Below are 24,725 nucleotides of genomic sequence, written 5' to 3'. Positions count from 1 at the left end.
ATCAATGTTTGCTGCTGTTGAGAGTGGATACTGCCCGAATTTACCAGCTGCAATTCTGAGGGTATATGGATATTGTTAACAGAGAAGTAGGAGCTTTGTTGCTGCTCTTTATCTGAGATAAATGGAACTGTTCACAGTGGAAAGTGACATTTTTCTCTGTCAAACCTTATCAGTGACTACACTGTGCTTATTAAGATATTTGCAAAGATTATATTCATTTCCCTATTTAAAATCTTCTTTTGACTCCCCTACTGTTCACAAGACAAACCACACTCTTTACAAGGCACACTCTGCCTTTAGCTTGTCCCTGACTGTATCCACACAACCTATAACCTAGTAGTCTTTCTTCCGATCCCCTTAACACTCTCCTTAATTAAAAAATATTCACAATGTAGTACGAAGGAAAATAAAGAACAAAAGTATTTTTTATTAAAGTAATAGACATTTCAGTAGGTAAATACTCTAGAAATGTCTATACAATATGCATACATGTTTACATGCATCACTATAAATCTGACAGCTTAAATGTAGACTGATACATGTAATTATCATATAATTATAAACAAAGTCATCAAATCCATGAATTTGCAGTGGGATCAGAAGTCTTGCTGGACTTGGGATAATTGTTCCTTTCATGAATCTGCCTCCTGCAGGGCTTCCCTCCCTCTTGCCCAGTAAATGCCAGTATGCTCTCCCAATCATTGGGCCAACTTAAAAAAAAAATCTTGCTTGCAAAATTTTGAATTGCCCCCAGGGTGCTGCTGCAGCACCCATTGTGCAGCTTTCCATCCTTTGCACAGACCTTGATGTTTCAAGTCCTGCTTTTGCCTATGCAGTCCCCTGGGCCTAGGCTGCCCTTCCTCTATTCTACCTGCTGTTTAAGGTTCACTTGTATATTACCTTCCACGTGCATCCCTCCCTAAGTCCTCTACATGCCCTCAGTCTCTCACGTCTCGGTGCTCCCACAGCTCCTTGTCTGAATCTTATAGCATTTATCACACTGTGGTGTGGTTGTTGGTTTTTATATTTGTCTCCTCACATAGAATGGGAAATAACTGAAGGCAATACACACACAGTTTCTGCCCACAAATTTCAGCATGGTGCCTCGCATGGTTACTTCATAGATAGTGTTGAATGGAATAAACACTCTCTCTCTCTTCCTCTTTTTTATTTTTAGATTTATGGGCAAATGATAAAGGAACCTATATTTGTGAAGCAGAAAACCAGTTTGGAAAGATCATTTCCCAGGCAACAGTAACAGTGACAGGACTTGGTAAGATCAATTAGGTGCTTAGATTTCACAGTCTTCCAAGTCATCAGACTTCTTTTACTACATCATCTCTTATCTATGCCACTTAAAAAAAACAACAACAACAGGTAAATATTTGATTACTAGCGTAGCCTCCCCTCCCCCACCCTATTTCATATTTCATGGGATGTTAGAACTGGAAATAACCTTACAGATCATCTTCTCCAAGCTCCTTATCTTTCATTTAAAGAAATCAACTTGAATAAATTGATTTAAGTCTACATATAAATATATACACACATATTAGAGTCATGGCGTTTTTTTCTGGTTACCTTTTTTACATCATTTTAGTCCACATGAAATTACTTTGGAATATAATATGAAGTAAGAATGCAATAATGTTTAGTGGTAAGACATTAATTTCAGTATCTATTTTTCATTTTTTAAATTTATTTTGAGGGAGACAGAGCACACAAGCAGGAGGGAGGGGCAGAGGGAGAGAGAAAGAGAGAGAATCTCAAGCAGGCTTCATGCTCATTGCTCAGCAAGCAGCCAGATGCGGAGCTTGATCCCAGCTCTCTGGGATCATGACCTGAGCCAAAATCAAGAGTCAGACCTTAACCAAGTCAGCCACCCAGGCACCCCATTATAGTTAAAAAAATTTTTTTCATTTCAGTATCTTGTATTGAATATTCTCATTCCACTGATTAAAATACCCATTTGGTCACATGCTAAATTTATATTCCTATGTCTATTCCTTGGAATTCTGTTTATGCACTGGTACTACATTATCCAAATTTTTAAATCTCTCAGTTCCTGTTTCTCATTAATATGCACTTATGAAATTTTCTTTCTAGATCTCTCTTTATTCATCTACATATACTTAAAATTTCAAAATAGAATAGGGATTTTGCTTTGATTTATGTTAAATTTATTAATTAATTTCTACGAAAGAACATCTTTCCATCTAAGAGAGTTCACCTCATTGTATTTGCTTGAGCTGTTATGATACGCTCCTCATTCATCTTATCCATTTTGATTTTTCCCTTCTCCAATAAGTTAGTTTTCAGATTAATATTTCCTGAGAATGGTTCTGATGATCCCACGTTTTTTTATGTGTAAATGGCATCAGTCCCTCTCCATTTGTCCATTGAACAGTGCAAATTTCTTGGCTTGACATTTCTGGCCTCACATGCCATAGATGAATTCTCTTTTACGCTCTCTACTTCTCTACTGTTACCTACCGTCCTGCCATTCCTTCTGCTTTGAAGGTCTTTTATTTCCCTCTCCCAGTTCAGACATATTTACATTTTAAAATCTTATTCTATTTAAAAATTTTTTTAAATGTCTTATTTATTTTTGAGCCAGGGAGAGACAGAGCATGAGAGGGGGAGGGACTGAGAGAGAGACAGAGGGAGACACAGACTTGGAAGCAGGCTCCAGGCTCTGAGCTCTCAGCACAGAGCCCAATGCGGGGCTCGAAACCACGAACATGAGATCATGACTTAACCAAAGTCGGAGGCTTAATCGACTGAGCCGCCCAGGCGCCCCAAAATCGTTTTCTTGAAAATTCATTTTTTTAAAATAGTGTAATTAGTATCATCAGCCTAGAAGAAAATTTGCCTTCCTTTTCGGTGAAATAGAGTTGATAATACCTCTACTTCTACAACTTAGTTGCTCCACTCATTGGAATCAGCCCTTCGGTGACCAGTGTCATTGAAGGACAGCAGCTTACTTTGCCTTGTGCTCTGTTGGCTGGAAATCCCATTCCAGAACGTCGGTGGATTAAGAATTCAGCCACGGTAAGAACATTTTTAAATCCATGCATTCACATTTGTGGTTTTCTTAAGAAGCAATTTATTTGAAACATTGACATTTCAATTTAATAAATATACAAATGCATTTTGTAAGTGTAACACCAAAACTTTTTTTCCATATTGACATGGCTCAGTTTACATTATTTTGGAATTAATAAAATAGAGAAATAGCCAATAGTGTGGTTTTTTTAGTTTTGCATTCAATTCGATGCAACTAATCAACTCTTCAGAGTAGGTAAAAAGTCAAGAAAATTCAAAATTATTCTTATGGTATTTAAATATTTTTCTATCCTTCTTTGCAGGATGTAATAAATGTTAACACTCTCATAAAATTTTTCCACTTACTAATCTTTAGTATTAACTCCAAACATTATATACTTTTTCATGAACTATTTAAAAATGTGAATCTATTTTGTGTCATTATTTTTCAGTGTATAACTTTTGACTATGAAAGGATATGAAAGTTTTTCACAGTTCTGTGGATTTTTTTTTTTTTGTAAATATGCTACCTGTGGTTATAAATTTCCATCTAGTTCAGTGTATTTTTCCTTCCATTTTCCGGGGTAGTTAGATTCACTTTCTTTTTAAAATGCCAATTAGAAGTGAACTGACTCCATGGAATAAGATGTAAACTTGTTCATATTTGCATGAAATCCTGAGAAAAATTAGTATACTTCACTCAACAATGTAATGCCCTTATAACATAGTATGATACTGCTTGAGCACTCAGGTGTCCTATGATTGAACAGTATGCATTTATGGTATAGAGTGATCATTTTTAATAGAAAATATTGCCAGCCTTCTCTGACACAGTTCCTATATCATGCATTGCCTCTGATTTGCACTGAAAAGGATAAGTGTTGAGATTAGTCACATTCTCTCAGCTTGAATGAGTTCCTATTTGTCAAAATAAAAATATCAGATAGTTTGAAAGTGGTAATAGTCTTCTTGAAAAAGAACAAATTAAGCCCAAAGTAGAAATGACTAGTGAAATTTGGGTCCTGAATGGTAACAAAATTCACAGAAACATGAAATAAATGATACCTCTGTTCTTTCCTTTTTTCATCATTCACATAACTCCAAAAGATGTTAGGAGGTATACTTTTTGGTGGTACATCAGGATGACATTAGATTGATTCTACACTTGGTAACATGCTCATCATTTTTCATTTAAAGGTCTTAAAATATTTTGTTATGAGATATTTAATAACCCAGTTGGAGAAAAACAAATCTGGTTTTGACTTAGGGAACATTATCTTTTAAATTAAATATGACTTCTTTTTCTTTAAGTTGGTCCAAAATCCTTACATCACTATACGCAGTGATGGGAGTCTCCACATTGAAAGAGTTCGCCTTCAAGATGGAGGCAAATATACTTGTGTGGCCAGTAATGTTGCTGGAACCATTAACAAAACCACCACCGTGGATGTGCATGGTAAGAAACGCACCCATTGTAATTCTTTCCAAACCACATTCAAAGCTAGGTTTGTGTCCTGAAATCAAATAACTCTGTCTTCTGGTTGTAAGAAGGAGATTTTTTCCCCTCTAATTGTTATTTTTTAACAAAAAGCCTTATTTCTTGAACACTATTTACATTGTTAAGGCTGTTTCCAGAATTCCTTTTCCTACATACACAACAAGGCTTCATTGGGAGTCACCAGCGGAGTCTGGCCAAGGGCTTTTGTAAGTGGTTTCTTAATTGATAAAAGTGAACTCAGCTCTCAAAGAGTTATGTTTAAAAATACATTTTAATTTCAGGCAAGCTGAACTTATTATTCCTTCCAAATTGCCTTTTCTTTTTGGATTGTGCAATAAGCATGTCCTTACTAATGACCCCTTTGTGTGTTAGCTAGAAATGACCTAAACTTTTCTAAAGGCCACCTCATGTGCTTCTAACAATCTTTTTGCGTGTTAGATAACTTAAAAGTTCACAAATAAGAAAATCCAAAAGCCATCTTTTTCCATTCGTGACTAACAGTCATGGACTTTTTACATCTCAATAAATAAGTGACAACTTAATAGTTTAAGAAATTGTCATAAATTCTTTTGTGTATTTTCTTTAAAGACTTTGCAACATTGTTTTTTTAAAGTACGGTATTAAAAAATAGTTCTGTATACAGAGATGAAAGTAGTACAGAACATTTATTTTTAGTTAATTCATCTCTTTTTTAGGACATGAGTTGGAGAATCTGGTAATTTCCACATTTTGTCTGGTCTATTGAAATTGTCAGTGGATACAGAGCATCTTTCTTTTTCTTATGTCTGCTTCTCATTGTAAATAGCCTCTTCCGCGGTGCCTGGGTGTCTCAGTCAGTATAGCATGCCACTCTTGGTCTCGGGGTTGTGAGTTCAAGTCCCACAAAGGGTGTAGAGATTACATAAAAGTAAAAAAAAAAATCTTTTAAAAAATAGTCTCTTCTGCCTCTCTCAATTTTATACGAGCTTCCACTAATACCACATGAGATATTCTTAAAGAAATATTATCTTAAAGAAATACTGAAGTAATACTAAATTATAGTCTAAAAGAGTAATACATCGTGTGAGATTGAATATAGTTGTATTTGTGTTTAACTATTTTTAGAGAAAATCAGTCCACAGATTTTCTGGAGGGAGCTTATGGATTGGTTCGAGAACTTAGTATAGAAATATAATCATGTCAACTCCATTCAATACTGTATTGAGAAGGATTCTGAGGCAAAGTCTTACTTGAGTAAAAGAGTGACATGACCGGCTGTGATGTCTGCCAGATCGCAGGAGCGAGGAGACACCAATGACGTGGTTTGTCGTGATGCAATTAATGTTGACAATTAAAAGTTAAAAAGATCACTTTGCAACATTGTTTCATCCATCATGGTCCAAAATGAGTAACTGATATAGTTACTAAGGTAAAAAAGAAGACAACAAACACAGACATTTGACAGGAACTAAACCCAGCAACCGTTTAGCTGACTAATTAGTTTTTGAATTGGATATGATGCAACATGCCAGGTTCTCCTTGCCTCCGTACTTATGTTAATTAGCACTGCCGTTCTTTCATTATTGGGCCTCTCCACTTTGAAGAATGCTCATTAGAAGCTCTCAGTGACCACTTCTTACAAGGATAAATTAATGCATGCAAATATAAATGCAAATTAAAATGGCAAGCCATTTCACTGTCATCTTGATTTATGTAGGTTGACATTCTGGAAGGAAATAGCTCTTCCATAGTCAAATGTCATCAGATTTGAAAATGCCTAAATTTACCATTTTCCTTTATAGCTGTCTAACTCAATATGCGTGTAAAAAAATGGCTTATTCCATGTTGCCACAAAATTACAGTATAGTTTAGATTTGACTCTTCCATGATGATTCTGGAAATTAGATTTTTGCTTTAGAGCATAGCCTGACAGAGAGGGTATCTGGGAATTTGTTGCCATGCTTTTTTAAGGAGAAATTATCTAAAGTATAAGCCCAGCCTTAGGAAAATAACAATGTGTAGCAAAGCTAATCTAAGCCTTCCAGGGAAGGTTTTGCCCTGAGTTTTCTGGTATCTCTTGTCCGGTGAAACTCCTCCAGGGTACCTGTGATGATTCTAGAGAAATCTGACTCCAAGGCAAGAGACACAGTGAGTGCTTGAGCTCCAGTGAGCAGTTCCAGTCTTCTCTTCCCAGGGGAAGCTGTATATCGGGATTTTATCGTGTTCTTTACTCTATGTTAAGAACTTTCATGAATGGGAGCTTCTTTATTCAAATTCATTCTTTTGAGAATATTGAGTATTGATCTTTTTTCATATGCTAGTTCTTGTGATTAATTGAGATATACACAGAAAGGAATAATTAACAGGCTTCCTTTTCCTTTTGCTTCTGCTCATATAATGTTAATTCTTCAGTTGCTTTCTAAAGTCAAACTTCAGTTGATTTCTTAGTGCAAACTATTGACTTAGAATCCTGTATTTTAGTGTTTAAGTGTAAACTCCTAAAGCCTTGCAAGTTTTACTGTTGAATTTCTTTTAAGAAAACAAATCCTTTTTTTCTAGGTTAAATTTAGTAGCTCGGTAAGTGGTTCTTGTAAACAGACAAATATTTAATGTATAGTGGCCAGAACAGTCCATTTTTCTGGCAGTGGGCCTAAGTCAGCTCACTGCAGCTTAATGGCTAATGGACAATGATGAAAGGTATGTGTTAAATGTGTAACTCTTAGGATGTAATTCCCCCATGAGTTTCCAAGAATTTTCTTCAGTCTTATTTTTGTTAGGAAAACCAACTTATTATGCACAATGTACTACTTGATTTTAGGTTTATATTAAATTCTTCAGATTATAGCTACTGTATTTACTTTATTACACTGTGTTACAAATTACCCTACATTTCTATCAGAAAATCTCAAATCTCAGCTAGTTTTTACAAATGTACAGTATATCCTGAAGATATACAATTTTAAACAAATGAGGCTAAATGGAACGACAGATGCTCAGGTTCTGAATATTACTTCCTTTTTCAGTTCTGCCAACCATTCAGCATGGGCAGCAGGTACTCAGCACGATTGAAGGCATTCCAGTAACTTTACCGTGCAAAGCAAGTGGAATTCCCCAGCCATCTATCATCTGGTCCAAGGTAAATGGCACATCTGGTGGTGTTTGCTAATGTTACGTGTTATAACAACATTATTGGAGTATTTTGGGTCATACATGGGACTTGACTACCATAGAACTTTATAAAAAGGAAAACCCATGCGCTCCTACCACTTGGAAGGGACCTCAAAATGTCCTTAGTGTAATCACCTACCTGAGGCTCAAGTAACGTTAAGAACACAACAGTGGACTGTAATATAGCTCATTCTGTATCCCAGGAGCTTTTATTAGTGCTCTTACGTGTTGTAGCAGGTCCTTTCTTTACCCCTTGCACATCCCTTCAGCGCTTCTGATTTCAGCGCAGCTCTGGTGGACAGCTCCATGCACTCTACCAGAGTCCCAACTTCATGTGTGCACCTCTCTGATTTCTGGACTCAGGGCTTTCTCCAAAGCCCCATAAGGCCACTCAGCCTGCTATCAGGTGGCCAGGAAGCATAGGGTCATTGACACCGGTGAGGGGTAGGTGTCCTGCTTCTCATCCATCAGAAGAATACTCCTGAGCTGCTTCTGAAGTAGAGCTTCTCAGAGGACCCCCGGCACATGTAAGCTTATCAGCCCAAGCACAGGAAACCAGAGCACTTTTTAGCTTTCCTTCCTTCTGTTCCTCACTCTCCCACCCACCTGCTCAAGCGTCTAGGGATCACCTTCCAAGTAAATTTCTTGTCCCCAGATCTTTGTCTCAGACTCTCTTCTTTTAGGAAGCCAAGATAGGACTATGAACTCATTTATTTCCCTCTATATCCCTATCATGAAGTTGTCTGGCTTTTGGACTCTTGCAGTGAGAAAAAAAAACCATTCCCTGTGGAAGTCCTTTTCATTTTTGAACTGTCATGAGGATAGCATATTTCCTATAAATTAATTTAAATCTGCAGATAGAAGTAATATAAAATGATAGCATAGTAATGAAATGAGGCATTTGTATAATTAATGCTACAACCTAAGTATTTTACCATACCATCTAATTTTATTTATCTAAAAAGCCCTGAAATATAAAGACTTTGGTGGTGACATCTGTAAGTTTAATAAAAGGTGAAGATTTCTGCATTCTGGAGACAAAAATACAGGCGTGAAGCTGATCCCCAAACTGCACAGTGTCTGGGACTGAGTAGAAGTTTCAAGCATTTTAGGAAAACATAAAAATGAAATCTTTCCTGGGTGGCCTTTATGTTGTGATAAAGCACAGAGGTTGAGTTTGGGCTCCAGAGCCTGACTGCCGGGGTTTAAGTGCCAACTCTACCACTGAAAGACCGTGACCTTGGGCACCTTATTCCATTTCATCCCCAAGGCTTAATACTTTCCTCTGTAAACTGGGGCTTGTGGTAGTTCCTACTTATAGGATCCTTTAGAGCATTAAGATAGTTAATTCATGTGAAGTACTCAAACCAGTGTATGAGTGCATAAGCACTGTCCCATCCATTACTATTACCATTATTCCCTCCAGTTTGAAGTAACTCTGGAACAAAGGAGACAATGGTTCAGTATGAAGAAATATCACCTTTGCTTTATTTGCTTAATAATTCTTACAAATGCCTTTCTTCAAATCAGCATTGTCTTTTTAATCTAGGATTTTCCCCCTTGGAAATATTTTTCTCCCTTCCTCTCTTCCTTTTCCAGACATTAAGTCACTCCTTTATTATCTTAAAAAACACTTTGCCCTTTGTTGTGTTTTGCAGAAAGGCGAGCTGATTTCCACCAGCAGTGCTAAGTTTTCCGCAGGTGCTGACGGAAGTTTGTATGTGGTGTCCCCCGGGGGTGAAGAGAGCGGGGAGTACGTCTGCACGGCTACCAACGCAGCTGGCTATGCTAAGAGGAAAGTGCAGCTGACCGTCTATGGTGAGAGCCCCTGGAGGAATGTTTTTCTTTGACACTCTCTACTGGTGCCAAAACTCACATTTCTCTCCCAAATCATATTACCAGGGGCTTTACTCCTAACGTGAACCGCATTTACAAAATTGCATTTTTACTGCCAACCAACCTCTCCTCTATTTTGATTCTGATTTAAAGGGAGAGTAATTGTATAGCCATTTGGGAAAATGTTACAGTGTTTACCCAAGGAGTATGCTTACTGCGCCCAGTCTACTTCAGAAACATCGGTTAGTTCCAACTTCTGGCAGAGCCAAGCCTCAGCTCTGTCTTGGTTAGCACTTCTGCCTCCAGGGTTTACTTTCACAGATGGCAGACTCTAAAAGGGCATTTCAGCTGATCTCTTCATTACGTTCTGAAAGGAAGAGCGAAGAAGAAGGGAAACTTTCTGGTCATTTTCCTTTCAGCTCCCACTATAAACGTATTCATGGAAAGTTTTAGATAGCCACCAAGCCTCGGAATAGACAGCATCTTGTAAATTTGTGAAGAGTATTAGTAGTCTACATGTGAAGGTAAGTGAAATGTACTGTTTACCTTCCAAAATGTGTGTTTATTTTAGTAAGGCCCAGAGTGATTGGAGACCAACGAGGACTGTCCCAGGATGAGCCTGTGGAGATTTCTGCCCTCGCAGGAGAAGACGTGACGCTTCCATGTGAAGTGAAGAGCTTACCCCCTCCCATCATCACCTGGGCCAAAGACACCCAGCTCATCTCTCCATTCTCTCCAAGGTAGGGGTCTGGGAGGAGCCGTGACACGCAGAAACACAGTCTCTTGGGACAGAATGTTGTGCCTATTCACGTTTTCAAAAGTTTCAAGAAATAATTTTTAAATTTGAGGTAATTCACACATATATCTGAGCCTACAGAAAATATTTATACCTCCTAAATCTTTTTTTTCCTTCCTACCTATCTTCCTTCCTTCTTTCCTTCCTTCCTTTCTTTCTCTCTTTCTTTTAACATTTATTTTATCTCTGAGAGAGCACTGGATCCTAACCACTAGACCACGAGGGAGCGACCTTATTTTATCTTTGAGAGAGAGAGCTGAGAAAGAGCAAATGGGGGAAGGGAGGGGTTAAGGGGAGGGACAGAGGACCTCTGCTGTGCTGACAGCAGAGAGCCCAATGTAGGGCTTGAACTCACGAACCATATGATCATGACCTGACCTGAAGTCAGATGCTTCACCAACTGAGCCGCGCAGGCGCCCCTAGATCATTCTTTAATATCAGGAATGCTAATACCTAGCTTTGACAAAATTGCCCATGGGTGCATATGCAAGGTAGTTATTAAAATGGAGCATATTTGTATATAGATTTGTGTTAGCAAAGGGCATAGTCCACACAGAATCTCATTAATCTGGTAGCGGTAGTAAAACTCGGTAAGTACTCTCCTGTCTAAGATTTGACTCTCATTAGATGCTTTTGTAAAAATCTTCTTGATTAAACCCTTATACCTATAAAGCCCACTGAAACAATATATTTGATAGGCTACGTGACATAGAAAGCAGAATGCCAGAGCCTTTGAGAGTACCACCTTTGTCGCCATGCAAGTGTGAGTTTAAATTGACCTCTACCACTTAAAGCTTGCCTGAAACTTTGGGTAGTTTTTTTCAATGGCCCTTTGAACTTTAGATTTCATATCTATAAAATGGACATAATACTTACTGAAGGCATATATGAGATAATGTATATGCCACATCCCCTGTCTCTAGTTCTCAAGGAATACTAGCAGTTACTGTTTTAACTCAATGTCATGCCAGCAGTTACTGGCAGAATAAGAATTATAGTCTCTAGCTCTGTCTTTTAGACTTACTGGTGTGTAGTTATGAAGCTGTAAATCCATGCTATTGTCGTTTCCCTACCTGCTGGTGAGGAGGAAAAGAACAATTAAGAACTACTTTACATAATGTTACTATTTTTTTGAAAAATACGTGCTTTGGATAGTTTTGAATGACAGGAATACCATGTTACAGATAAACTTGAAGTTTCATTGTTTTCCTCCCCAGTCACTTTTTTCCCTCCCCAGGGGGCAGATACTGCAAACGGATCTCATGTGCCTCCTATGCACCTATTCTTAAACAGTATGAAATCGTGTTTTCTGTAGTTTTCATTTCGTTTTATGTGTCTATTTTTAATTTGCCATGTAACATCTTTTATATTATTATTCTGCTTGCTTTATTAAGTCAATATTTATTCATTTTTATACATATGAATTTGCTTTATTCATTTATAAAAACAATTTTAATGTTTATTTTTGAGAGAGAGACACAGCACAAGGAGGGAGAGGGGCAGAGAGAGAGGGAGACGCAGAATCCTAAGCAGGCTCCAGGCTCTGAGCTGTCAGCACAGAGCCCAAATTGGGGCTCAAACTCGCGAACCATGAGATCATGACCTGCGAGCTTGAGATCATGACCTGGAGCCAAAGTTGGACGCTCAACTGACTGAGCCACCCTGGTGCCCTGCTTTATTCATTTTTAACTACCATATACATATTCTACATGTTGTTTGTACATTTCCCAGTGTGCAGGCATTCAGGGTTTTTTTGTTTGAGTTTGGTTTGGTTTTGGGTTTTTGATTTTACAAACAAGGCTCTTGAGTGAATATCTTTATATATGTCTCTTCATACAACTGTCCATGAGTTTCTTTAGGATCAGCCTAGAACTACAGCTTCTGTCAGAATGAATTCCTACTCTCAACTCTGTAGACAATGCAGAATTGCTCTCTTAAGAGGCACTACTGATTTGCCTTTCTACCATAAAAATGTAGGTGCAACTATTTCCTATTATAATCAATGCATGGTGTTTATGGACTTAAACATTTTTGTGGTTAGATGGGCGTGGAATGGTGTCTTGCAACTCTAAGTTTTCATGTAACTGACTGCCAGGGAACCAAGAATGCTTTTACTTTTTTATTGGCCATTTGTTTTATCTGTGACTTGCCTCTTCAGAGCTGCTGCACAGACTTACAATGACTGGTTTATCTTTTTCTTGTTGAATGTAGAAATTTGGTCTGTATTCATACTAACAATTTTTTGTCTGTTGAATGTGTTGAAAATATCTTTTCTCAGACCACTGCAAAGCTTTTAATGTCTGATGTCTGTTCAGAATTTTATATTTTTTATGTAGCTCAGTCTATTAATCTCTTTTTTTTTTTAAGATTTGTACTTTATGGGTGCCTAGGTGGCTCAGTCGCTTAAGCATCTGACTTGGTTTCAATTTAAAACTTTTCCAAGGCCATAGTCTAGTGGTTCTTTGCATTAAATTCCTCTTTTCTCTCTGGGGCTCCTGGGTGGCTCAATCAGTTAAGCATCTAACTTCAGCTCAGGTCATGCCCCGGCCCGTGGGGTCATTCAACAGGGACCTGGAGGAGGGAACGGGTGAATGGATGGGACAAGAGACACAAAGAACGAGAGCAAGACAGGAGGTCTGATCAAGCTCTAACGTTTAATCATGGCGGCTGATTATATACATGTGCAGGGGGAAGAAAAATGCAGAAGGGGAGAAAAATGCTGGGGGAGGTACACGGTCCAGGGGACCTGCCCGAGGTTAACGGATGGTAATCTCAGTCCCAGAGGCCGACAGTTATCTAGGACGTGACCGCGGTTTATCTTTCTGCAACATTCCGCCAGAGCTCTTTAATCCTTTCTTTGGCTCCGGCAGCGTCATGATCTCATGGTCTGTGAGTCCAGCCCTGGATCAGGCTCTGCTCTGACAGCACAGAGCCTGCTTGAAATTCTCTCTCCCTCTCTCTCTCTGTCTCTATCCTTCCCACTCTCTCTCTCAAAATTAATAAATAAACTTAAAAAAATATTTGTACTTCATGAACAATATATGCATATCTTCTAGTGTTTTATTCTAATATTTTAAGTTTGTTTTTTACATTTTTGACTTTAATCTATCTGAATTTTTATGTTCTGTCTAATATTAGGTAGTGCTCTATTTTTATTTATTTATTTTTCCCATGTGAAGAGCCAGTTGTCCATCTTTTTTGAATAATCAGTCCTTTCCTTGATCTTTGTGATATCAGCTGTATTATTATATATTACATGTTGGATTCTCCTATGTGCTTGTTTCTTTTGGGGAGACTTATGTTCATAACTACTTATTCATTTTTCTGTCTCTGGGCCAGTAGAACACTTTGAATAGCTCTATCTGGCCTTCTCCTCTTAAAGCTATTTTAATACAATAAACATAATAACATTTTTATATGTAGATCTAGTTCCCACAACTACATTATTGTTCTATAGGAAAAACATATTCAATATATTTTTAAGAATTATGCATGTACTTCTTTTGCTTTTATTTTAACACACTAAATTTTTTAATGAAGCATTGCAAAAGAAATAATAAGAATCAAAATATAGTCAAAATTTACTAAAATATATATTTGCTATGTATAGTTACAAGTTAATAAAGCAGAGAGATGTCCAGTTTTGGGATGACGTCAGACTATGAGGTTATATCTAAAGGTAAAAACAAAATCTGATTTTGTGTTTGCAAGAATATCATACACAATACACAATATAATTGTGAAAATCACTGAGTTTTAAGGTAAATAAAAACATAGATGGGGGATGGTTTCAAAAACTGCTTGCAGAGTCGGGATTTCACACTGAAGGGCAGCTGCCTCGGGGATATTTAAATTCTCATGTTCTGTGGTCTCCATGAGGTTTCTTTCTTTCAGGCACACATTCCTCCCGTCTGGTTCAGTGAAGATCATCGACGCTCGTGTTTCAGATAGTGGGATGTATCTTTGCGTTGCCACAAATATTGCTGGGAATGTGACTCAGTCTGTTAAACTAAGTGTCTATGGTGAGTTTTGAAATGAGGGCATAGAATACCTTTGTACTGGTCACAGAGAAACCCATCATACAAGTTTCTTTCATAGTTAATCTCTGAATTGGATACAGAGTAATTAGAGAAAAATTTTCTAAAATTGGATACTTGTCATTCTCTTTCATTTACTCTGGAATCATTTATCTGCCGTCTATAAACAACTTTTCCCCTTTTCCTCAAATGAACAGTATTAAAATTTTGGTTCTCAATTTTTCTAAATGTCCACAACCACTTATGACTACTATTAATACACAGTAAAAAAAATGTGTTTAGACTTATGGCTTTTTGTGGAAGTGAATGTGAGTTATCAAAGAAGAATTTACTAGTATTTATATGATCATTTTCAATTTTCAAAGAACTCAGAAACTGAAAACATTCTGCTTCCTGGGACTCTAACTTTTTAAAAACTTTCTAGTTAATCTGTTTGATTCCCTCAATTTACCATGGTCTGTCCAAATACTTACTTATTCAACACATGCTTATTGAGCTCATGCTCTGTCAGCCAGGTGCCAGATACTCAAATATTGGGAAAAGATACTCTCCGATGGTATTGGCTGAATTTCATTGTCAGATCAATCACTGTAATAGTGTCCTGTTAACAAGAGGAATTGAAATAGAATTCTGTCATTTACAAACTCTACGGCATCTTGGGCATATTATCTAACCTCTCTTACTTTTAGTTTTTCTCTTTTGTAAAATGATGGTAACAATCCTGTCAAAATGATAAGGTTGTCCTAAGTAACAACCTTTAGAATGTATTGGTTAAATATTAAGTTAGAAAAAACAGACAGAAGAATGGGGCTTTTGAGCCCCATTGTAAGGTACATCAATTCTAATTATATAAAGTAAGTCAACTTGATTCTACAGTGCGTAATGCGGGTGTGTGGAACCCACTTGTTACAGGAGGGTGGGAGAGGTTCTGGTCCTTGTCTCACCAAGTCAGGGAAGGAATCTCGGGACAACAGAGAGTGAGGAAAGTGATAGAGTTTATTGAGGGAAAGCAGGAAGCTCTCAAGAGTGAGAGGGTTTCCGACTGGGTAGCCGCTGAAGATTTCCGTCCCTGACTTTTTAGTGGGACCTGATCAGAACGTTTGTGAGACTTCATGCATGGCACGTAGCTCGGGCAGGTCCGGAACAGATTCACCTCATCCTCTTTTTTCCCCAGCTCCACTGCCGCTGGCATTTTCCCAGCCTCCTGCTCACAGCAGCAGTCTGCCTCCCCGAGGCTCCTTATCTCTCCCTGCCTAGTGTTAACCCTTTCTCTAGTCACAGTAATATTGACAATGTTTCCAATAAATGATCTCATTTAAATTTCTAAAGGAAGGTACATAAAGACAAGAAATACTCAGTTTGATTTTCTTCTCTGAAATTAGCAAAGGCTTTTATGAGAAACTTTTTTTTTTTAAATGACAAGCTTTTCTTACTGTCTGGCTAAACCTTCCCCAAAGAGAACAAAATCTAGGAGTACATGAAGAGAAATGCTTTTTCTTTTACTCCCTTATATTACAGAAATCATCTAGTTTGCCTTCTAAGGGAGTTTTAAACTTTAAATTATTTATAAATTAAAGGAAACCTAACATTTTTAAATGCTTGCTTTTTCCTCAAGTTTGGGATGAGGGGTTTTAGATTTATTATTTCCCATAATCCTTGCTGTACTGGTATTGATTAGGTTATTTGGCCTGGATTATCAAAAAAACAGGCTTCAGGAAATGTACTGACTTGCTCTAGATCACACAGCTAGTAAGTGGCCTAAGCTTGCGTCCAAATCCTGAGACCGTTTGACTTTTTCTTGCTGCCTCTTGGTAAAGAGTACTCATTTAAACTGAGAAAAGAAAAGAATTTGTTTAAAATTGGATTTTAGGGGCGCCTGGGTAGCTCAGTCAGTTGAGCATCTGACTTTGGCTCAGGTCATGATCAAGTCATGATCATGGGATTCATGGATTTGGGCCACATGTCAGGCTCTCTGCTGACAGCTCAGAGCCTGGAGACTGCTTCAGGTTCTGTGTCTACCTCTCTCTACTCTTCCCCTGCTCATACTCTGTCTCTCTCTCTCTCTCTCTCTCAAAAAATAAATAAGTGTTAAAAACACTGTTTTTAACTGGATTATTAATGTTCAATTGTTTCTAGTTCCTCCAAAGATACAGCGTGGTCCTAAACTAATGAAAGTCCAAGTTGGTCAAAGAGTGGACATTCCGTGCAATGCTCAAGGGACGCCTCTTCCTGTAATCACCTGGTTTAGAGGTGGAAGTGCCATGCTGGTTGACGGAGGGCAGAATATTATCAGTTCAGATGGAACTTTAAGCATCGACCAAGCCATGCTCTCTGATGCCGGCATCTATACATGTGTTGCCGCTAATATAGCAGGCAGTGATGAATCGGCAATAACCCTACATGTCCAAGGTGATTTAGGCCATAAGAAAATATAAGTATGGTGGGGATGGGAAGTCGGTAAAAAAAAAACCCTGGAGTCTATACAAAATATATAATCTTGGATAGTCTTGGATCCCTTTTGGAAGATTGCTATAACTTTTATGACTCTTGACTTAACTTTGAAAGGAAAGCCATTCTAGAAAGAAGTGAAACCATATTGTTACTAAACATCCGTTTTTGTATGTTTACTTTTAAAAATGAAGTTGCCATGGATGATGTCAATAATGGAAACAATCCTAGATAAGTACCCCACCTACTAATTTTGGTTTGGGAGAAATTGTGAACAGAGTGCACTGGAGTTAGGATTTCACCTCATACTGGTAGCGTGCATTCAATATTGACCCCTAAAAATCTAGGTCTGCTGTGTTCCCCTAATGATGTTGGCCTTGTTTTGAGGCTTTAAAGATCAATATTTATTCCTTCAAACAACAAATATTTATCGAGCTTTTGCCAGGGGTCTGTCATATCCTAGGCAATAAGGAGAAAGTAGTGAGAAAAGTAAATCACCAGCTGTCATAAGCTTTTCTATTGTGAATAGGCAGAAAGCAAGCAAATAAACAAGACATACAGAACATGAGAAGTGCTGTATAGAAACTTAGAATAGGGTGATGTTCTCAGCAGTTTACTACTTTAGATTGCATTGTCAGGTAGGACTTCTCTGAGGAGTTATACCTGGAGTGAGATCTGTTGACTAGAAAGAACCAGCCATATGGAAACTAAGGGGAAGAGCAGTCCTGGCAGAGATAATGACAGTAGAAAGGCAAGAAGAGAAGATAAGGAAGTATTGTGTTTAGCATAGTACTAAGTACATAGTACATACTAAGTACATAGTACTTCATAATGGCCCCATTGCAATTTTGTATGGATGGATAGCACACTGTTGGAGAGCTTATCCAGTTCATTCATTCATTCAGCAAACTTTATTGAGTGCTTATGTTTATGGTTCAATGGGAGAGATAGATATTTATAAGATAATATCATAAACAAGAACTGGTTAATTCTGTCATGAAATGGTAGAAGATGTATAAGAGTTTTTAAAGAAAGACAATTCAAAGAAGGCTTTCGAGGATTGGGACATGCAAGTTGAGATTTGAAGAAGGAACAGAAGTATATTCGGTGGTGGGCAAGGATGCAGTGGGGTGGGGTGGAGTGGTGTGAGCCTTCCAGGAGAAGGATATAGAATGTGGAGAAGAGGAAATGTGACATTTTGGATATACTGGCATAAATCAATAAATCAATCAATCAAGGCCAGCTGGCCGCATTTCAGTCTGAGTGTTGAGTAACATGTGGTAAATCTGGATACATAGTCATGGGCCAATTATCCAAGGTCTAAGAACCTCGATTAGCCAAGATCTAGAAACCTAATTAAGGAGGTTAGACTTTATTCTGTGTGCAGTGAAAAGACTCAGAGGGGTTGTTACTGGGGAATGGTGTGTCAGGTGTGGATTTTAAAAGATCACTCTTTTGGGAGAGAATGGTTTGGCTAGAGAAGGTGAGGAGAAGCAGCTGGAGGCTACGAAGTAGCTCAGGCAAAAGATGATGGTAACTGGACTGGGAGAAAGAGGACAAGGGACTCAAAAAGTAATTAGAAGAGAAAATCATCAGGAAAGGTGACCAACTGGGTACAGGGAGTGAAGAAGATAGAAGACTCAAGAAAGGCTCCCAAATTTCATCAGGAAATGGGTGGATAGTGAGGGTGTTCAGGGAGGTTGGATTCACTGAAGGAAGAACAGGTGTGAAACTTTATCCTACAGGCAAAATGAATACAAGAAATGATTTTCATCAGGGAAGCCCCAAAATGAGATTTGTGGTTCAGAGAGAGTATTCTGAGGACTCTGTAAGTTGTGACTCCAAAGAGGACCACGTTTGAGAAAAGGATTTCAGTAAGAAGCCTATTAAAGTAATTTCAGCAAGAGGAATCAGGGTTTGAAATCAGCAGTGACCTTAAGGATAGAGGAAGATACAGATAGTTGATGAACATATGGCACTATACGATTGGGTTTGGAGGTCAGGAGTAAGGGAGGAAAACATAAGAAAAATGGGGATAGCATGACACCTTAACCGAGGGAATAAAGGAAACACAACAGGATTGTGGGAGGCACAAAATAGTAAATTTGGAGGGTGGGGATATTTTGAGTTTTAGATCCTTAGGTCACATTTTGAGTTTTAGATCCATGGGTGACATCCCTAGAAATATCTGGCAGCTAGAAATAGGTATATAAAAGAGGAATCAGGAAAGAGAGCAGTTCACCAATGTAGCTGGTTGATAATGCCTCAGGAGAGTTTGATCCTGCTTAAGGAAAGCCTGTGATAATGCATTTATGTTTCTAATAGAACCGCCTACACTGGAAGATCTAGAACCTCCATATAACACTCCATTCCAAGAAAGAGTGGCCAACCAACGCATCGCATTTCCATGTCCTGCAAAAGGTGTGTAGTACTTGGACATATGGGCATTAGCATAAAGTTATATTATTTCAGAATTCTCTGTTGAACCCAAACATCATTATAAAAAGATTTACTTATTGGTCCTTGTTAAAACATATGGGCATAATAGCAATTAATTCCTCTTTTATTTTTGTAATCCTTTGTTTAAATAACAGCTCTTTGAATAGATATTTATCCCCAACAGATATTTTATTTGCTTCAATGAAAGACCTGTTATTTCAAACTTGTCTTATCTAGTATCTTTCCCATTTAGTTTATGCTACTCATCAGTCAGCCTTTTACTATCCACACATTGAAAAAGACCAATTCTTTTGTCTTATTTTTTTTATGACTTTCATAGTTACTTTTATAAGTCTGTTAGCCTTAATGACACATTCTATAGATTCTGCCATTCTTTTGTACTTGTCTTGGATTATATGCCATTACTTTAATATTTTTATTACCCACTAATGTAAGATTATTAATAATGTGCAATCATATTAAATTAATGTCCTTAAAAATTTTTATAGATATTAAGTAAATTTTAAAAATACTTAGAATAGTGCCTGACTCCTTGCTGCTAAGTAAATATATTCTTAATACAGAATTAATATCTGTCTATTTCTAGTATGTGCTTTTGGCTCAATTATGTACTTCAAGATGGTTTTATCACTTTTACTCATGAACACATCACTTCCATTTACTCTTTGTCTATAAATAAATTTAGGAAATCAGTCCTGCTCTCTGCTTCCCCAACTTTCTTTCCTATATAAGAAGTTAAGAATTGTTCCTAATTATCCTATGTTTAATAGCATGAGATCACCAGATATGTGTGGGTAGTAGAGTGTTCATCTCTACTATATAAGGCCTATGTAAAATGTGAATTATAGGGGCACCTGGGGGCTCAGTTGGTTAAGCATCCAACTTTGACTCAGTTCATGAACTCTCGGTTCGTGAGTTTGAGCCCTGTGTCTGGCTCTGTGCTGACAGCTTGGAGCCTGTTTCAGATTCATTCTCTCTCTCTCTCTCTCAAAAATAAAGATTTAAAAAAAATTTAAATGTTAATTATAAAGCATCACTTCTACACATCATATTGGGCATGTGGTTGGGCAATTTTTATGTTGTATTTCTGTGATAGTCTCTTCCTTTCTGTTCTTCATTTATTTTCACCCATGAAACTCTCTCATTTGATTAATATAGTTTTTTCCCAATTAATGACCGTGAACTTACTCAAGAAAATGCTTTGGTTTGCTTACTGTCTTCTGAATGTCTTTAGGACTGATCAGGATTTAGAGGCCTTAAATATCAATCTCTTTGACATTTCATGCCAGGAGAAATATCTTGAAAGTAGCACAGTCCCTTAGTTTACAAGTTATAGTTATAACAAAATTTTTATTTCTCCTCAATATACATGGTATGTTGTAATGATTCCTAATTTTATTTAAAATATTACAAAGCTTTGTTTTCTTATTTAGGTACCCCCAAACCAACCATCAAATGGATATGGAATGGTAGAGAGCTGACAGGCAGAGAGCCTGGGGTTTCTATCTCGGAAGATGGCGCATTGTTGGTCATTGCTTCTGTTACACCCTACGACAATGGGGAATACATCTGTGTGGCACTCAATGAAGCTGGAACCACAGAAAAAAAATATAACCTCAAAGTCCATGGTAAACATAGATAAAAATATCAAAATCATATCATTGAATATGTGACATTTTCAAATTCTTATATATATGTAATTCTAGTAATGTATTATTATTTAATATTAATGTGAATAGAATTTTATCAAACAGAAAACTGACCATCTGAATGTACTGACTGATTGATGGATTGATTTAAAATTCCACATACATTTTTTATTGTGACTTTATTCAGAATTCAAATGGTAGGAAAGTCAGAAGTTTCATGGCCTAAGCTAAGCTATCTACTTATCTTCTCTAGGGGCAAAGAAATTTATTAGCTTTGTGTGCATATATGTGTGTGTGTGTTTTCCCAAAATATTTTATATGTAAAAAAATATGAATATATGTTTTATTCTTTTTATGTATAGAAAGGTAAACATATAGGAGAACACTGTATCCATGACTCTACACTTGTCTATTTTACTAACGTATCCGTCTTGGGGATTATTCAATATTCCTAACCGTTATTTATACCTACATAGCATCCCACTGGCTGTGCCATGATTTCCTTAACCTTCATCTATTAATGATGAACATGTAGGTGCTACCAATTGTTTGTTAGTATAAGTAACACCTCACTGAAATACTTGTACATTTTTCATTTTGCATCAATCACAAGTTATGTTCATTTTAAAATTTCATGGAGGTGCCTGGGTGGCTCAGTTCATTGAGTTTCCAACTCTTCATTTCAGTTCTGATCATGATCCCAGAGTCATGGGATCAAGCCTCTCATCAGGCTTCATGTGGAACCTGCTTAAGATTCCCTCTCTCTCTCTCCCTCTCCCTCTCCCTCCCTCTCTCTCCCTCTCTCCCTCTCTAACTCTCTCCCTTGGCCCCTCTTCTCCACTCGTGTAGTCTCTCTAAAATACCTACATATATGCATACAGTTTCATGAATATTGGCTTTCACAGACTCTGGGCAATATGCACTTCCATCATGAAAGCAGTGACCGTCCCACATTAATTAAGTCCCTAGCAGTTTGCATTTTGAGTGATATGTGGAATAACTAGCTCTTCCTTAGATGTATCCTAAGTTTTATCTTCACTGAAAAACTCTGAACTGACAGTTAAAGTAAAAATTTAATAAGAGTTATTTATAAATATATTGGTCAAGATATTTCACTTTATGTTAAGGCATGTGCTTAAACTATGACTGGCCTTTCTAACTAACACATATCTCAGCATTTGCTTTCTGAAGGCCTGTGTAAAGAAACTTGATAAATAATATTTATTGTAAAACTTTCTAGCCATGACTTCTCTCTTTTTGCAGTTCCTCCAGTAATTAAAGATAAAGAACAAATAACAAATGTATCTGTGTTGGTCAATCACCTGGCCAGTCTCTTTTGTGAAGTTGGAGGTACTCCTTCTCCCATCATTATGTGGTACAGAGACGACGTCCAGGTAAATGAAGACATCAAAAGGTGCATAGCCCCTGCCTCTGTTTCTGAAACAAAGCATTCAGAAGTGACTTTTTCACTAATAATGATATAAAACTTTTACATCAATTCTTAATTATGCATTTGTATTAGGATTGGAAATAACACTGACCATTTTGGCCTTTGAAGGTGACTGAAAGCAGCAGTATTCAGATTGTGAACAATGGAAAGATACTAAAGCTCTTCAGAGCCACTCCAGAGGACGCAGGAAGATACTCCTGCAAAGCAGTTAATATGGCAGGCACTTCTCAGAAGTATTTTAACATCGATGTGCTAGGTAAGGGAAATGGTCTTTTAAAAAACTACAGTTTTCAGGGGCACCTGGCTGGCTCAGTCGGTTAAACTTCTGACTCTTGGTTTTGGCTCAGGGTAGGATTTCATGGTTCTTGAGTTTGAGCCGCACACTGGGCTCTGCACTGACAGCACCACGCCGGCTTAAGATTTTCTCTCTCCTCTGTCTGCCGCTCCCGGACTTGTGCTCACTTTCTCTCACTCAAAATAAATAAATAAATTAATTAATTAATTAAAGTTTTCAGGTGCATTTCTTATAATTGATTGGACCTGACAGTATGAAAAAGCAAAGAGATAAAAAATAAATTAATAAGAGAAATATAATTTGTTTTACTCTTCCGTTATTTTGTCTTTAAGATTGTTTAACTGGAATTATATGATATAGAATGTTTTAAGTTATTAATTATTTATACAGAGATATCTGTGGGTATTTGGTACTGCCTTATACATAAAATAGTAAATTACTACTCTCGTCAGTTTCTCCTGTTAGGTAGGCAGGAGATTCTCTGGGGGGTATCTGTATGGAACGATGCAGAGTAAAACTCATTAATGCGAATCTGAAGCCGCTAGGTTGTAACTTGAACTGGAGAAGGTAGCAAATGCTCTTTTTTCTGCGTTCTAATTAACACATAATTTAATCACCTCTGCTGTGATTCTAATTAAGAGGGGAAAATTCTGAGTGTGGGTAAAAGAATTGGGGTATAACTTGGGTTATGAGACATTTATAAAATTTTAATGGTAAATATAAATTTAAAGTTTTGTAATTTTAGCTTATGAAATTATATGTGCCAATTAAAGTTTACTTTGTGATAAAATGACTTCCTCCCTTTTCAATATTTTGTTCATCGAAATGGGCGCAGCTTTGTCAGGCTGGGGTGGAAGTGAAGTCTGGAAAGGATGCTGCATTCAAATGACCATTTTTAAACTGCTTTAGCCTAAAAATAATCCCTCTCATTAGTCTTCTCAGAGCCTGACATACTTTGCATTTCCTCTGTCAAATTATTCTTATTATATTTAAGTACAGACTATAACAAACAAAGCAGGGAGTCTTTTCTATCATGAGTCTCAATGGGATTATTTCTCTTGGCTCTCATTTACCTTGAATTCTATGTGCTGATGACTCCCCAAATTTTTATTTCCAGCTCAGACTTCTTCTCTGAGCTCTTAGAATATATATCTTATTTTCTCCACAATGTCTTGACTTGAATGTCTTAGTGGTGTATCAAACAGAAAGGTCTCGGTGAGTATCTGTGTGCTCACCTTCAGCGATCCCCATCACAGCACCCCCGTCCACCCACTGGCCTCTGCTACAGCCTGGTGCTCATCCTTTCTGTCTCCTCCTCCCCAATGTAAGAAGTCTAGCTACATCCTGTGAGGTCTACTTCCTAATCCAATGTTAAACTATCTACTTCTTTCATTTCCAACTGTGAAAGTATCATCATTTATAAACCGAATTAAAGTAGCCTCCGAACTGCTCCCCTTCATCCCCTCTTTGCCACTGAAATCCACCCTTCCTTCCCGAGCCAGTGTGATCTCAGAGCACAAATCAGATCACGTCCCTCCTCTACCGAGAGAGCGACTTGGGTGGCTGGTCATTGCTCTGAAGATAAAGACCAAACATCTTAACAGGATATGAAAGGAGAGGATTTGAAAGTCTGGGAAGTGTACAGGAATTCTTCAATATTTGGATAATTCTGAGAATAAAACTAGCATAATCGTTTTCATATTCCGTCCCCTATCCGGTCATAGCCCAGGGGTTCTTTAAAAGAAACAAGGGTAATATACTTTAAACAGCACTATGTTGTAATATGTCAGTTTGAACTGTATAAGATTAATATTGATTGTGTCATTCATTTTCCAAAATGTATAGCAGTAGTAAATTGTACTTTATGAGCTTCACTGCTCACTTACATTCCCAACTCTTTTTGCACATGGGTTTACTTCTTCTCAAAATGAGTTAGTTCTAACCACCCATAATTCTTGCAAGTAATTGTCCTGCTAGCAAATTTTTCATGAATGTGTTCCTATATTTAAATTTAACATTTGGGTGGGTCCACAGATGCAATATGAAAGGTATTTTTATGTGATA

The 24,725-nt window shown here is 37.5% G+C and overlaps 1 protein-coding gene across 1 annotated transcript in view; it reads left to right on the top strand.

The window, feature by feature from the left end:
- HMCN1 (hemicentin 1) overlaps nucleotides 1-24,725 on the top strand; it is a 436,837-nt gene that overhangs the window by 216,820 nt on the left and 195,292 nt on the right. Inside the window, exons 17-28 of the mRNA XM_029935183.1 lie at nucleotides 1,178-1,273; nucleotides 2,924-3,051; nucleotides 4,357-4,501; nucleotides 7,546-7,658; nucleotides 9,349-9,508; nucleotides 10,098-10,266; nucleotides 14,217-14,344; nucleotides 16,496-16,768; nucleotides 19,133-19,228; nucleotides 20,701-20,895; nucleotides 22,180-22,310; nucleotides 22,475-22,622. Coding sequence (XP_029791043.1) covers nucleotides 1,178-1,273; nucleotides 2,924-3,051; nucleotides 4,357-4,501; nucleotides 7,546-7,658; nucleotides 9,349-9,508; nucleotides 10,098-10,266; nucleotides 14,217-14,344; nucleotides 16,496-16,768; nucleotides 19,133-19,228; nucleotides 20,701-20,895; nucleotides 22,180-22,310; nucleotides 22,475-22,622 — 1,782 coding nt within the window. The remainder of the gene's footprint in view (nucleotides 1-1,177; nucleotides 1,274-2,923; nucleotides 3,052-4,356; nucleotides 4,502-7,545; nucleotides 7,659-9,348; nucleotides 9,509-10,097; nucleotides 10,267-14,216; nucleotides 14,345-16,495; nucleotides 16,769-19,132; nucleotides 19,229-20,700; nucleotides 20,896-22,179; nucleotides 22,311-22,474; nucleotides 22,623-24,725) is intronic.

This window comes from Suricata suricatta, chromosome 3 (assembly GCF_006229205.1).
Source record: "Suricata suricatta isolate VVHF042 chromosome 3, meerkat_22Aug2017_6uvM2_HiC, whole genome shotgun sequence".
Classification (NCBI taxonomy): Eukaryota; Metazoa; Chordata; class Mammalia; order Carnivora; family Herpestidae; genus Suricata; species Suricata suricatta.
This window is presented reverse-complemented; position numbering and strand designations above follow the sequence as displayed.